The 15,648-nt window shown below is 39.0% G+C and overlaps 1 protein-coding gene across 1 annotated transcript; it reads right to left on the bottom strand.

Annotated features, from left to right (window-relative positions):
- Positions 1-5,115: 5,115 nt before the first annotated feature.
- On the bottom strand, positions 5,116-6,045 carry LOC134574661 (olfactory receptor 5AR1-like). The gene has a single exon (XM_063433789.1). It carries the CDS (start codon positions 6,043-6,045, stop codon positions 5,116-5,118), a length of 930 nt encoding a protein of 309 aa, XP_063289859.1.
- Between the last annotated feature and the right edge of the window lie 9,603 nt (positions 6,046-15,648).

The raw sequence follows: 15,648 nt of genomic DNA, 5'->3' as shown, positions 1-15,648 counted from the left end.
ACATTATAACCATTCAGTAATTATGAACGATACATTCAATAATATAAATGATATAAAGAACATATATTTGTATAAATCTCCTTAATTTCCATGGAAACCTATTTATACATGTGATAATTCAATTAAAACATTCTAAAAAAGCTAAAGTGAAACAAGCTTAATTTCTAAATACTCCACAAGGGGTTAACCCTAATTTTAACTAAGCAAAAATACAGCGAGAGTAGGAGTGTAACATTGAGGTTATGGGGATGTCAATGACTTAAAACGTCACCTTTATTTGGTTAATTAAAAATAGCGTAATGAAAAAAAAAGGAAAAACATATAATGGAAAACTGAAATCTGCATAAGTGAACAGTGAAAAATATACTGATAACTAATAAATAATAAATATATATATATATATATATATATATATATATATATATATATATATACATATATATTAAGGGAAAGGGAAGATTGCTTAAATAGATAGATATGAAGTGCAGACTGCATGTTACTGCATAAATCGAAACAGAGTCTAGCTAAACTAATGCTAGTATTAACAAACTATGTATCCCTGGAATGCTGTAATTGTGCCTTCGAGGGCACCTATCTCAAACTACTTCAAGTCCTGCAATAAACCCTTTCCGTGCTTGCTAAAAAAAATTATATCAATACATTAAAAGTGGTTCTTTTGGTCAGGTAACTAAATATCGGTTTGTCAAACATCCTTACTATATTTCGAAAGACACCACAGAGCCGCTGATGCGTGCGTTTCACCACCAGGCTCATCAGAGGGGAACCGGTTTAGGTAAATAGTCGATATAAGTAGGAGAAACTTGTATGTGATTGGTCCAATTCAAAAATTGCCTGTACAAGACTTGGCCAATTAGTCTATTTCTGACATCATTGTGACATCATTAATTTGTGATTTGTGTGTTGAATACTAGAAAAAGGAAGGAGCTGTGATAAATGAAAATGTATCTTAATATCTTATTGTCCCTCCATATTCCTTACTGGCTAGCCTTGACGTGGTTTCTCTGTGCAATAAAACTCTCATGATATTGGGTTAGGGGCAACTTCCTATTTTTTGGTAAGGCAACTTCCTATTTTAAATAAGGTTCCTATTTCTAGGCGTAGTTCTTTATTTCAACCATTTGTTATTTTTAACGGTTTCTCATTTGTTAACTCAATCAGCTGGTTGGCTTTAGATGTAATTATTATTATTTTTTTAGACAATCTTTATTTAGTTGTTGTATTTTTCTCAGTTTATAACAGAGGCAATATTATGCATAGAGAAAATAAACAAGCCATGAGTGGCACAGCAGTATATGTAAAGACTATACAAGCTAGGCATTGCTATTTAGAATGCAGATACAAACGGATACATAAGAGTATAATTTTCTGCAAAGGCAGCAATTAAAACATATTCAACAAGCATGAATGACAATCATATATAACAGAACCCAACTGTGACCAAGTATAGGATGCCATTGAACATCTCCAGTTTACTTTGCCTGTTAATTCCTTGCCCCTTTCTTTTTTTTTTCTAATTTGTTCCTTTTTCTTTTCCCTTTTCTTTGCTTTTTTTTTTTCTTACTCTTTTTAGACAATCTTTATTCTGTATTTTTCAATTGTGAGTAGGTGGATCCACTGCTCTTCCCTCCTCATCCCATCCTCGCATCCTCCTCCCCATTCCTTTCCTCTCCATTCTGGTTGTAGACCCTCTCCTCTTTCTCTCCTTTCTCACTTATATCTCTATCTTTACTTCTCTTATTCCTTAAATGTAATCAGGAATTCCATGTAGTGGGAAGTCAGTGAAAGCCATACCTCCTTTAGGTCCCCACATACAGCAATGGGCAACAGCATCTGGAGGGGGATTTTAAATGAAAAAAAAAGCGTTGACAGTTCACTGTACACCACTTTGCCCCATTCATAGCAATGCTAATCCACCCTGGTGGCTGTGGGTCCCCAAGTCTACTCCCCCTCAGAATAACTACTACTCTGTATACTTCCTCACCCTACCATAGGTGGGGAAATAAAACTAATATATAAATATTCTTACTATCCAACTTCTTTCTAGTAAATCTTTTTGTAAAGCCACCAAAAAGTCCAGATTAAAATACAAGTCTAATAAAAAAGTTATTAAACAGAAAAGATAAATATTATATCTAATGGTTACTCACTCCAGGGCCCTATTTAACCTTGTACTGCAGAGACCCTCAGATGTAATTGGTAATTAGGTTAATCTCATAAGAGTAGACACTAGGTTGTTAGAGTAGGACCTGCCAAAGATGGGGTATATTGACACAGTGGCAGGCTTATGCAATGTATGATAATATACTGTAACTAAACCCACATTATTTTTGCCTAGATTTGATGTTTTTTTTAAAAAAACAAAAAACTAATATAATCTCTGAACTTTGAAGTTGCTGTTTAGTGGATGAGTGAGTGAATGAGTGATTATATATATCAGCAAATATATATAGCAAAATTTAGACCCTGAGGAAAGTCCCGAGCTGGGACTGAAACGTTGGTCTTTTTAAATATGTCTCAATAATTTTTTGTATTTTTTTTTTAAATCCGGTGAGCAGCCATCCTTTTCTGCTATTTGTGTCTGCTGGAGCTTTGGCGTATGTAACCGGTATTTGGAGCTATTTAAAGCGTGAGTGCAGTTTTTTTTTCTATTTTATATATATATATATATATATATATATATATATATATATATATATATATATTAAAATGTTGGCATTGTGCAAATACATGATGATAATATACAGTGTGGTCTATTCACTAAATACTGAATTATAGAGAATTGAAACAAAATTACAACATTTAATCTAAAATAGCAAAAAAAAAGTAAGTGCCATTCCCAACTTTGCTATTTGTTGTATTTTGGGGTACTTGTTGGGGTTTATGTTGTATTTTGGGGTACTTGTTGGGGTTTGTAAAAATTTATATTTTTTTTATTTAGAGTTAATTGAGTTAGCCCATTGTCATTTAAAAAAAAAAAAAACACACTACTACAGTTCAGTCTTTTAAGACTCTCAGCAGATAGGTTCTGCAGATTATTCCAAGAATTTTTATTCTGTACTATAATACGTGTTTTGGACACGAGTTTACACTTTCCATAGGGAGTATACAGCATGTAGGGAATAATTACATTAATGCTGTACCATGAGGCAACCTGCTCCACTGTGCGCATGTGTCACTGTGCCCACATTTTCTATTGCGAAAATTGGACCAGTTAGTGTATAATTATATGTGTATCTACTCAAAGAAACTCTGTGCATTTATTTATTTATTAAATGTACAGTGTGACGAAATCCACTTTGCCACTGTTTTTTGGAGGGGCCTGATTGCCAGCCTCCTACCCTCGCACTATGGGCCTTGTGATAACCCATGTTCAAAAGTACTGTTTCTGCCCCTTGGACTTTTAACTGGAACAGATTCAAACATGTGGCGGCGGCCATCTTAAATTGTCCAGCGGTGTTTTGTCATCTTGTGTATGGAACTGTTTTGGGCATGGGACCATGTGCACGGTGGGGCAAAAAATAAGATTTTCATGAAAATTTCTGAACCCCTGAACTGATTTTTGGATATGTTGTTCACCCAGATCGGGGCTATCAGGGGATTTGTGGGGATATGTTGTATTTTGGGGTACTTGTTGGGGTTTGTAAACAATTATATTTTTTCTGTTTAGAGTTAATTGAGTTAGCCCATTGTCTTTGTTAATTGTATCACAGGCAGAGGGGAGGGATTGTGTGCTGTAAGTGGGAGTGCCGGACATTGTTGCATTGTTCTGATTGGTTTGTGTCTTTTGTGTGCCTGTGTTCCATCAGGTCCAGGGGATGTGCCTCTGGCCTGAGGAATTGTATATAAGCAAACCTGTACCAATAAAGCCTCAGACTTTTTCTATCCTTCATGAAGTCTTGGCTCATGTTTGGGGGATTGGAGAACTACCTACACTCTGGGGATTGCTATAATCACTATACTCCCCAGAGTATAATCACTAGCTCTTGTAAGAGCTGTTTCTGTTCCTGCTCTCTGGACTAAGTTGGTGTCTAGTGGAGTGCTTGGAGCCCTCGGGAAGCACAAAGAGCATCCATCAACTGAGGTACATAGTCAGGATGCCAGGCAATCCGTTACATACAGTAATTTGGGCTAAAATATATTAATGCATAAACTCTTACTATAAAGAGTACATCTAGGTTTAATATTGAATTTGAACATATTGTGTAGGAGCATTATAGTTCTAAGTTTATATGTTTAACTTAAAAGATGCATCGGAAGGAAATGTTAAAAAATTGATTTGCATAAACATTTCTGCAAAATAATGTTTTACTTTGTAATATCAATTACATGTACATCGCTTTACATAGCTGAATATGAAAAATTATTATGAAGCATCATTTATGCTGCTTAAAGGGATACTATAGTGTTAGGAATACAAAGCTGTATTCCTAACAATAAACTTCCTTCTGCCTTCCCACTCACTCTCGACTCTGGCATTTAAAAGGTTAAAAAAAACGTTACTTACCTGATTTCAGCGCCAGCGCCGGTGCTCCGCCTTTTCCAACGTCATCCAAGGTGGGGCCTATAGCACATGCACGGCAATCGCCTTAGGCCCTCTTCATGGAAAAGCATTGTTTTAATGCTTCCTATGGAGATTTAACTGATGCTGTATGTCCTGTACAGTGTCAGTTAGGTGACCTAAAGTCCTTTAAGATTCCCGGAAATGCCTCTAGTGGCTGTCTGAGGAATTCAGGAGAGGAAGGCACCAAATATGGCATCTCCCGATGCCCCCTTGAAGGTAAGCATTGTTTTGCAGCAAAGTCTGCAGACTGACTGGAATAATTCCTTCAAAAGTTGTGCTGACCTTCGGAGCACACATATCTATCTGCTTGGCAGTCAGGTTCTGCATCCTGTTTCTTTTTATGATTATGTAATTTAAAATGCCTTTATTTATGGGTTACAAGATAATACTAACAAATTTCTATTCAACCTTTTTTTTTAGAAATCCTTTTTTTATTAGAAGAAAGATGGATACAAGTATATACTCAAATGTTAGAATAATCATGTGAAGACAAAACAGTCGCTTATAAAAAAAAAAGGACATTTTTTTCTTGTTTAATGGAATTTTTGATTCAACTTTTTGAAGACATGATGAAAGTCTTTATTCTTCAGGGTGTAAATAATGGGGTTCAGCATTGGAATACATACAACGTATAAAAGAGCAAAAAACTTGTCCTGCTGTGGAGAATATGTAGATGTTGGTCTGATATACACACTGATTATTGTTCCATAAAAGATGATAACACAGGTCATGTGGGAAGCACAGGTAGAAAAGGCTTTTTGTCGACCAACTGCTGACTGAATATTTAGGATGGCAGTGATAATAAAGACGTATGATACCAAAGTAAATATCAACGCACTGATAACTAGTAGAGTTCCATTAATGTAGGTCCAAATCTCAATGGTAAAAGTATCACTGCAGGTAATCTTAAGCAGTGGGGTAGCATCACAGAAAAAGTGGTCAATGTTGTGCGATGAACAGAAGGACAAGTTAGTAATTAAAGAAGTGTGTATAACAGGATCAAACAAACTTGTGATCCACACTGCGGTTGCTAAGTGAGCACATCGCTGTTGACTCATAAGTATTGAGTAACGAAGAGGATGACAGATTGCTATATAGCGATCATAAGCCATAGCGGCCAATAGTAAGACTTCTGTACAAGCAAAGGCTATGAAAAAATAGACTTGAATAAAGCACTCTAGAAAGGATATGGTCTTACACTGAGTGAAGAGCATGGCCAACAGCTTGGGTAGAATGGTTGAGGTGTAAGCGATATCAATGACTGATAGGTTACACAAGAAAATGTACATAGGAGTGTGTAAATGAGAGTTCAAAGCTATTGATGCAAAAACAGTGACATTACTCAAGACAATGATGAGATATATAAATAAAAAAAACATGAAAACAGGAAACTGAAGCTCTGACAAGTCTGTAAATCCTTGCACTGTGAATTTGTCTGAATTCGACTTATTTTCTGATGCCATTTTAAAAAACAAAACTTTTTCTTGTCAAATAAGAAAAGAGAAAGATTATATTTAAAAGAAACCAGCCACCTCTAAAAGATTTTCCAATTACAATTAAATATAAAAATGTGTTATATTCCATGTCTCTATTGTTTTGAGTAGTTTAATAGTTTTAAAAAAAATAGATTTTTTTATTGATTATACTTGAACCAGACATAAATCTCAGCAGAAGAGAAGTTTTCTCAAAAATCTTTGCATGAGGCAGTTTCTCAAAGGGAATCCTATCCCTTTAATTAGTGTATCCAAAAGGTCTCTGTTTGCATCAATCTCCTTTTTAAACTACCTCCCCACCAGAATCTATGTACCTGTTCAATTGTCAAAAATGTAAATGTTTAAACGTACAACATGACCTGTAATTCTTATTGGCTTATTGGTTCTTTGCAAATGGAGTCAATACATGACCCACAATTAATCTTTTAAAAACATCTTCAACGTTATTTTTCTTCAGGGTGTAAATAAGAAGATTGAGCATTGGAATAAGTATGGTATGTAAAATATCAAAGAACTTGTCCTGTCCTGGAGAATACATTGATGCTGGCCTCATGTACAAACAGATCAATGTTCTATAAAAGGTGAAAACGCAGGTTCTTTGCGAGGCGCAGGTAATAACAACTTTACATTGTCTACTTGCTGATTGTATTTTTAGGATTGTAGAAATAATAAACACATAAGATGTCAAAGTAAGTATAAATGCACTGACACTCAGGGGAGTCTCATGAATGTAGGTACATAACTCATAGCAGTAAATGGATCACTACAGGTAAGTTTAAGCAATGGGGCTAAATCACAGAATATGTGGTCAATGTGGTGAGCACGACAGTATGAAAGGTTATAAATTAAAATAGTATGTGCAACAGGATCACATAAACCCATGACCCATACTAAAAGTACTTGTCGAGCACAGTGCTTTGGATTCATACGGATCATAAGCCATGAAAGCTAATAATAAGACTTCTGTACACGCAAAGCACATAACAAAATACAGCAGTTTGAAGCACTCTAGAAAGGATATGGTCTTACAGTGAGTGAGGAGCATGGCTGACAGTTTGGGTAGAACGACTGAGACGTATGAGATATCAATAACTAATAAGACAAGAAGATGTACATGGGTGTTTGTAAATGAAAATATAAATCCATAGATGCAAACATAGTCAGATCACTGAAGACAATGATGAGATACACCAATAAAAAATGTATAAAAAGAGGAAATCAAAGTTGTGGGGAGTCTGAAAAACCTTTCATAGTGAATTCATTTGGAGTGGACTTAATATCTGACATCATTTTTATTCTTCTTGTCTACAAAGCAAGACACAAAGGTGCTTAAAGTGGACCTGTCTTTTTTAAAACCCTCTCCTATTAAATTTATCCATAGAAACGTACCTATATATTTCCTATATAAACTGCGTTTCATGGATCTAGTTTTTAAAACTGTGTAATGTTGTTGGGGGAATGCGGAATTCTAAGCTTCTGTTTTACATTTTATCATTTTACTTGCATTTTTTTTTTAATACAACGAAAAAATGCAATAAAAGAAGCAGGACACAAAAGATATGGATCAAAATATATGCTACAATTTTTAACTAAAAGTTCAAAAGTAAATTACATGAAATGATCCAGCATTAATCATATATATACATATACATATACATGCAACCATGCAATAAATTATATCACAACTAATTGTGTTTGTCATTTCTAAAAACAATTTCTTTGCATGTGAAAATTTCAATAAAACCTCAATGAACTTCCTTGGAGATTTCTTACTCTAGTCACTATTAAAGCTTGTCCAAATTTTGAGCCAATCTATTATGTTCTGCTATACGTATTAAGGCTAATAAGATTATTGAATTATCACTGTCACCCATTAAAAAAACAAAAAAACAACAGGTTGAGGTGAATGCAAAATCTCAAATACAGCAGTTAAACATTCTACAAACAGTACACAATAATAAATAAACATTACGAGAAGACCTCTACACTTCTTCTCAAAACCTGTGCATAGGGCATTTAACAGATAGTAAACATAAATTAATGATCCTGAAATACTGTGGAAAAAATTGTAGGGTAAACCTATATGTAGCAATTGTTTTTGTTCATCAATAAAGTTTCTATTTTGAAACAAAGTTTAATTTAGAGTTTGGTAGCCTTAGAAATATCTTCCAATTCTTTTAGTTTTGTTCATATATTAGTACATAATATGAGTGGTCATATTGTTCAAGCAAGATTAATAATAAAATAATTTAACAAAAAAGTTAAATTCTGATATGTAGTATATATTTTAATACATAAAATGTAAAATGTTATATATTTTTCTTTTCACATCCTCTGCAATATTATTACTTTCCTCTTTAAATTAAGATATTGATCTTAACTTTTCTGATTTCGAATGTCAATAGATCACATTTGAATGTTGTGTTTATTTTCTTCAGAATTTCTATGCTATGAATACTATCTTCTCTAGATCAGTATAAATTAAACTGATTTATTCATAAATTTACCTTTAAAATAAATTAAGTATGTAATCTAAAAATGTTTGCTTGGAGGTGTGGTGAAATTTAATTCTAATGAAATGAACATTTTAAGTGAAATGTTGCTATATATAAAAATAAACAAGTAATCAAACGTGGTGAAAGCAAATAGTTACAAATGTAGTCAGTACTTACAAAGAGTGAACAGGTGTTTCTGCAATGCTTAATAAGGTATGTGGTTAAAACTCTCAGCATAAAGGTTCTGCAGATGATTATCAGAGATTTTATTCTCCCGTATGAGCCATGCGGTGTGCACGTGGCCAAGAATGTGCACGTTCTATAGGGAGTAAAAAACATTTAGGGTATAATTACATGTATTCCCTTTCATGAAACATCCAGCTTCACTGCGTGCATGTGCACTTTCTGCTGGGAATAGGGAGACCTTAAAGTATAATTCTACATGTTGCTTCTCAAAGCTATTGAGTTTCCTCTAAGCTTTTGTCCATTCTCAGTTCTTATTCTTTCTTTTTTGCTTTAATGCATTAACTTGGCTCACCCCAAGGTAAGAGTAATCGAGACATGGACCCCGTGCTCACTGTTCCTAGAGGGATATCAGCTACACCTCACTGATGAGGCCCAAAAGAAGACCAAACAATCGTCTGGGGTTCCTGTATCTCTCGTGCAGAGGGAACTTGCTGGCATTTTCGATCTGGACTGCCCATTTCGATCTGGACGAGTCTGATATGCTTCAGAATATGTTCTCTCTGTAATGGCACAAGTGAGCAAAAACTATTTTGAGACCTGAGAGGGGATGTACCGAAGGGCAAGCTATTGCGTTTTTTCTGTTCTCATTCTTACTTTTTTGCTTTAATGCTTCTCAAAAAAACTCTGTACATAGTTATGTTAAGTAAATGTGCAAGAGTGTTTGCAATTAAACTGTTTTAATGCACACACTGTAGTTTACATTTAAGGGGTTAATCTACAAACTATAACAGTTGATTGTTGCGTTTAAGGCACATGGAGTCGTTGGCTAAAATCCCACCTTTTTTGTAATAAATGTTTTCCAAGTGATTTAAAGAAAAAAAAATCTTCCAGCACCTCCAACCTGCCAATATATCTCAGCACTCACAGTCTGTCATTGCCTTTCAAATAACACAGAAATGATGCAGGATAAGTGCATTTTTGAATAACTGGATATGTAGAAAATAATTAATATGTAGACAACAAATAAGGAAATATCAAGTATGTCAAAAGTATATTTGATATATGTATAAAAAAACCATAGGAAATTCTCTTCAGGACAGCTACATCCATGATTAAATGTGCCATTTTATTAAGTTGCAAGGCCAGTTTAAGCTTTACACCAAGAACTTTAACACCTGGTCTATATTTATTTTTTGGGGAATTTTGCAAAGGGAGTTGATCTTTTAGGTCTCAAACAGGCAGAGGAATTTCAGGGAAAGATATCTGTCAAGGGCTGGCAGATGATGGAAATACTGACCCCAGACTTAAGATCTCTGCCTAATTTTGACAAACCTCAAAAATATTATCTCCAGAATCCTCCAACCTCTTAACGACAGAAAGGCTGGTCCTGTTGATGGGGCTGCATATTTAAATGAGAGATTCTGAGTAGCTGTGAGTATGGTCTCATATCCTGACCTGCGCTGAGATGTCATGTGTTGTGTTGTAATGTTATTCAGTACCTGTAACAGTTGGTGTGAGGTGTATAGTACCAAATCATGTGACAAGACTATAGTCTGTGATGCCTCAACCATCATCGTTGGCAACCAGTAGTACAGTATACCCTGTACTACTGGTGGTAGTGATATAGATTATTTTAAATAAACAAATATGTTTAAATGTCTATCTGTTCCTGTCCAAATCTGAGATGATTAAATTGCGTATACGCAGAAGTAAATTGACACTGACACACGGAGTTCAGGTTAAAAGCACTTCGAGAAAATTTAATGGCATCTGGTTAAAAAGCGGGCTCGCAGACCCTTATAAGAGCGAAATTGCATCATCATTGAATATCAAGATAACAACAAATAAACATCATTAATTGGATTAGGTGTTAAGTGGTTATGTCAATGTCCACCCATCAATATTATTAATTGGCTCCAGCACTAAGTGGTTAGCTAGGTGTCCTCCCACCGGGAGGTGGCGTTATTCTGGACAAGGGTGTGGACAGATGGCTCAAGCGCCATCTTACCCAGCACAAGGTTTACTCGGTGGGAAGGGGGGCTTGGGCGTCATTTTGGGTAGTTAGTGATGTCAGACTCTGGGTCAGGTTCAGGGTCTTTTTTATGAAAGAACATTTCATTAAAGCAGTTTTCTCATGGCCTAGCTATAGTATACTTTGTTGCATATTACAGGAACTTGATAATTGTTAGTCATGTCCTTCTAGAAAATACATTCTCTATTCAATATTCTAAATGCTGTTAGGAAAATCTGTCATGTAATGTGGTTAAAATGGAGTTAGTACAAAAATTCAATACAGGATCAATAAAGGTTTTTAATAATTCTACATCAGTCCCCCCTATGAAATGTTAGATTCTAAAAAAGATAAACTTTATTTGTTAATACCAGAAGACGTGTTAGCCCAAAGACACAGAAACCCAGTGACCGCAAGCTAGGTGTTATTGCAAAGTGCAATTCTGTCCCTTCCTGTCCCTAACAGGCTGCAGCACATCTGTCAATACGGTGTCATGGACCAGGAACCAGACAGAGACAGAAGTAGATGCAACACACCTTTATTAATAAATAACAAATAATAAACAAAAGCAAAGTCCAGGAATCAAGCAGGGGTCAGTCACCAGAGCGGGTAGTCAGACAAGCCAGGATCAGGAGCACGGAGAGCAGCGGAGTCAGGAACAAGGCCGGAGTCAGGAACCAGGATCAAACAGGAAACACAGGAACAAGGAGACTTCTGTGAAACAGGAAACCACGCAAGGGCAAGGAGGTTCTGGGCTTAGCTGCTTAAATAGGCAGAACTGATTAGCAGCAGGGTTGATTACTACTCACAGGTGAGTAACCATGGCAACAAGCAGAAGCAGCTCATAGTAATTGCAGCTGCAAACTCAATCACTGAAACAGAAAGGTTTGCTGTTTAAAACAGCAAAGAAACCCTGACAGTACCTCCCCCTCAACGATTCCCCCCATCTCTGTTGGTGGGTCCGGGCTTCATGGGGAAGCGGGCGTGATAGGAACGAAGGAGGGATGGTGCATGGACATCAGAGGCTGGAACCCAGGAGCATTCCTCTGGACCGTATCCTTTCCAGTGCACCAAGTATTGGATCTGTCCTCTGAAGACCCGTGAGTCAATGATGCTGCGTATTTCATATTCCTCCTGATTGTCAATCAGAACAGGACGTGGACGTGGCACTGAGTTGGTGTAGCGATTACAAACCAACGGTTTCAAGAGGGAAACATGGAAAACATTTGAGATGCGCATGTTAGCAGGAAGGTCAAGTGCGTAAGCTACAGGGTTAACCCTTCGAAGTATACGAAATGGCCCAACGTATCGGGGTGCCAGTTTTTTTGAGGGAACACGGAGGCGTAGGTTGCGGGAAGACAGCCAGACCCTCTCTCCGACCTGATAGGTAGGTGCAGGAAGGCGTCTGCGGTCGGCCTGGAGTTTGTAGTTCTGCATTGCGCGTTGCAAAGAACTCTGAACCTGCACCCAAGTGGAACGGAGTTCCCTGAGATGTCCCTCCAATGCCGGTATCTCCTGTGGCAAGAACGTATCAGGCAACATGGACGGTTGAAACCCATAGTTTGCCAGGAACGGGGATAGCCGGGAGGAGGCATTAATCGCACTATTGTGGGCAAACTCCGCCCAGGGTAGCAGATCAGACCAGTTGTTCTGGTGGTCAGAAATGTAGCAACGCAGAAACTGTTCCAGTGTTTGGTTAGCTCGTTCCGCTGCACCATTGGATTGCGGGTGGTAGGCCGAGGAGAAGGAAAGCTGAATTCCCATTTGCGTACAAAAAGCTCTCCAAAATCTGGACACAAACTGGCTACCCCTATCTGAGACTATCACTTTGGGTAACCCATGCAAACGAAAGATCTCCCGACCAAAAATTGTTGCAAGTTCCTGGGAAGTTGGTAGTTTTTTCAAGGGAATGCAATGCGACATCTTCGAGAATCGGTCAACAACCATGAGAACGACTGTATTGCCACGAGAGACCGGAAGATCTACGATAAAATCCATGGACAAGTGGGTCCAGGGTCGTTCACCATTAGGTATGGTTTGCAGGAGACCCACTGGAGGGCGTCGTGGGGTTTTGTTTTGAGCGCACACAGGACAGGCAGCTACAAAAGCGGTGACATCCGAACGGAGACTAGGCCACCAAAATTGCCGGGATACGGACCAGATTAACTGGTTTTTGCCTGGATGTCCAGCTGCTTTGGAGTCGTGGTATGTACTCAATAGTTTCGTACGGAGGTTAATAGGTACAAAACAACGGCCATTAGGTTTCTCTGGAGGAGCATTACTTTGTGCAGCCAGAATCTCCTCGCCTAGGGGTGAGGTGAGGTTAGTACGGATGGTTGCCAGTATATGGTCCGGAGGAATCACAGGAGTAGGGGTTATCTCCTCTCTAGATGGAGGGGAGAACTGTCGAGACAAGGCATCAGCCTGGATGTTTTTTGTACCGGGCAAGTAAGAAACCACATAATTGAATCTTGATAGGAAGAGAGCCCATCTAGCTTGCCGGGGGGAAAGTCGCTTAGCTTCAGAAAGATATGTTAGATTCTTGTGGTCTGTGAGTATGAGGATTGGCACTGAAGTACCCTCAAGAAGGTGCCTCCATTCTTTGAGAGCTAAAATTATGGCTAGAAGTTCTCTATCACAAATCTGGTAGTTGCATTCCGCCGGGTTCAATTTCCTCGAGAAATACCCGCACGGATGCCTGGAACTCTCTGGGTTAGGACGTTGAGACAGGAGGGCGCCCACTCCTGTCTCAGACGCATCGACCTCAAGAATGAATGGTAAGGCAGGGTTAGGGTGTGCCAGTATAGGGGCAGCAGCAAAGGCGACTTTGAGAGACTCAAAGGCAGTAATGGCTTCCTGTGACCAATGCTGTGGATCAGCATCTCTCCTGGTCATGTCCGTGAGAGGTTTAACCAAGGAAGAAAAGTTGCGTATGAACTTCCGATAATAATTGGCGAAGCCCAGAAACCGTTGTATAGAGCGAAGACCCGTAGGTCGAGGCCATTTAAGTACAGCCGAAAGTTTCTCCGGATCCATAGAGAATCCAGTATCTGAGATAACATATCCCAAGAATGTAACCTGTTTGCAGTGAAACTCACATTTCTCCAATTTGCAGAACAGACTATTTTCTCTAAGTCTCTGTAGAACACGAGAAACGTCTGCGTGATGGTTCTCGAGAGATGTGGAATGGATCAGAATATCATCAAGATAAACCACCACACATTGCTGCAGCATATCTCGCAGGACGTCATTTATAAATTCTTGGAAAACCGCCGGAGCATTGCAAAGACCAAAGGGCATTACTAGGTATTCGTAATGGCCGCTCCTGGTGTTAAATGCGGTTTTCCATTCGTGGCCCTCTTTTATCCGGACGAGATTATATGCCCCTCTCAGATCAAGTTTGGTGAAGACCGTTGCTCCCTTGAGGCGGTCAAATAATTCCGTGATTAATGGAATGGGGTAGGCATTCTTAATAGTAATGCGATTGAGACCCCTATAGTCGATACAGGGTCTCAACTCGCCATCTTTTTTCTTTACAAAGAAAAAGCCGGCCCCGGCAGGAGAAGATGACTTCCGAATAAAACCCTTAGACAGTGCATCGGTAACATACTCCTCCATGGCTCGATTTTCTGCTACAGACAGTGGGTAAATCCGGCCCCGGGGAGGATTGGTACCCGGTTGGAGTTCGATACCACAGTCATACGGACGGTGTGGTGGCAGAACGCTGGCTTGACCCTTGTCAAATACATCTTGGAATTCTTGGTACTCAGCGGGTAAGGAAGAGGCAGAACATGCGCCCAAAACTTTGACCGGTTTCTGGAGACAGGACAATGTGCATTGCTGGGACCAAGATAATATCTCAGCTTTGCGCCAATCAATTGTGGGGTTATGCTTCTGTAACCAAGGGTATCCCAAAACAACCTGGTAATATGGAGAGGAAATGACCTGGAATTGGGTCGTCTCATGATGTAGGGCCCCTACAGCCAGAGATATGGGCACGGTTTCTTGGGTCACGTGGGTTGGCTGTATTGGTCTGCCATCGATGGCTTCGAAGGCTAGTGGGGAGTTGCGAGACTGTAAGGGTATAGAGTGCTTTTCTGCAAATGCACAATCTATAAACAAGCCTGCGGCCCCAGAATCAAGTAACGCCCGGGTTTCAATGGATGAATCAGACCAGGAGAGGATAACAGGCACCAAGGGTTTGTGCACACATATCTCTGGGTCTGCAGAAAGACCACCCAAGATCTGCCCCTGACAGTATCTTGGGTACGGACCCTTTGCCGGACGGATCGGGCAAAACTTTAACATGTGACCGTGGTGTCCGCAGTATAGGCACAGGCCCTCCCTCCTCCTAAAGGCTCTCTCCTCGGCCGAGAGGCGTGAGAAGCCTAACCGCCTTAGCTCCACACAGACAGAGGACTCGGGACCAGGAGGCAAGGGAGGTGAGGGAGGTTCGGGTGGGCAAGAAAAGCTCGGTGTCAAATTTACAAGAGGCCTCCGCAGGCGCTCCTTGGATGAGGATCTCTCTCGGAGTCTGATGTCAATGAGGGTGACAAATGATATCAGTTCCTCGAGATCTTTAGGTAATTCTCTGGCTGCAATCTCATTTTTAAACACATCGGAGAGACCTTGTGCAAAGGCAGCCACAAGAGTCTCGTTGTTCCAGCCACCCTCTGCTGCCATGGTACGGAATTCACTGGCATACTCGACAATAGTTTTTGTGCCCTGAGAATTAGACATGAGTAGTTCGGCAGTAGGGGTGGAGCTAGCTGGAATATCAAAAACCCTATTGAAGGATGCAACAAATTCAGGGTAATTGTAAATAATAGGCTTCTCCGCCTCCCAGAGAGGTTTTGCCCAAGCTAGGGCCTTTTCAGACAG

The sequence above is a fragment of the Pelobates fuscus genome, chromosome 10 (assembly GCF_036172605.1).
Source record: "Pelobates fuscus isolate aPelFus1 chromosome 10, aPelFus1.pri, whole genome shotgun sequence".
Taxonomy (NCBI): domain Eukaryota; kingdom Metazoa; phylum Chordata; class Amphibia; order Anura; family Pelobatidae; genus Pelobates; species Pelobates fuscus.
The sequence above is the reverse complement of the archived record's forward strand: the minus strand, read 5'-3'. Positions and strand labels throughout refer to the sequence as shown.

Bases quoted from the DNA above. Each gene is read 5' to 3' on its own strand.
- LOC134574661 (XM_063433789.1), bottom strand. From the start codon at position 6,045: ATGGCATCAGAAAATAAGTCGAATTCAGACAAATTCACAGTGCAAGGA.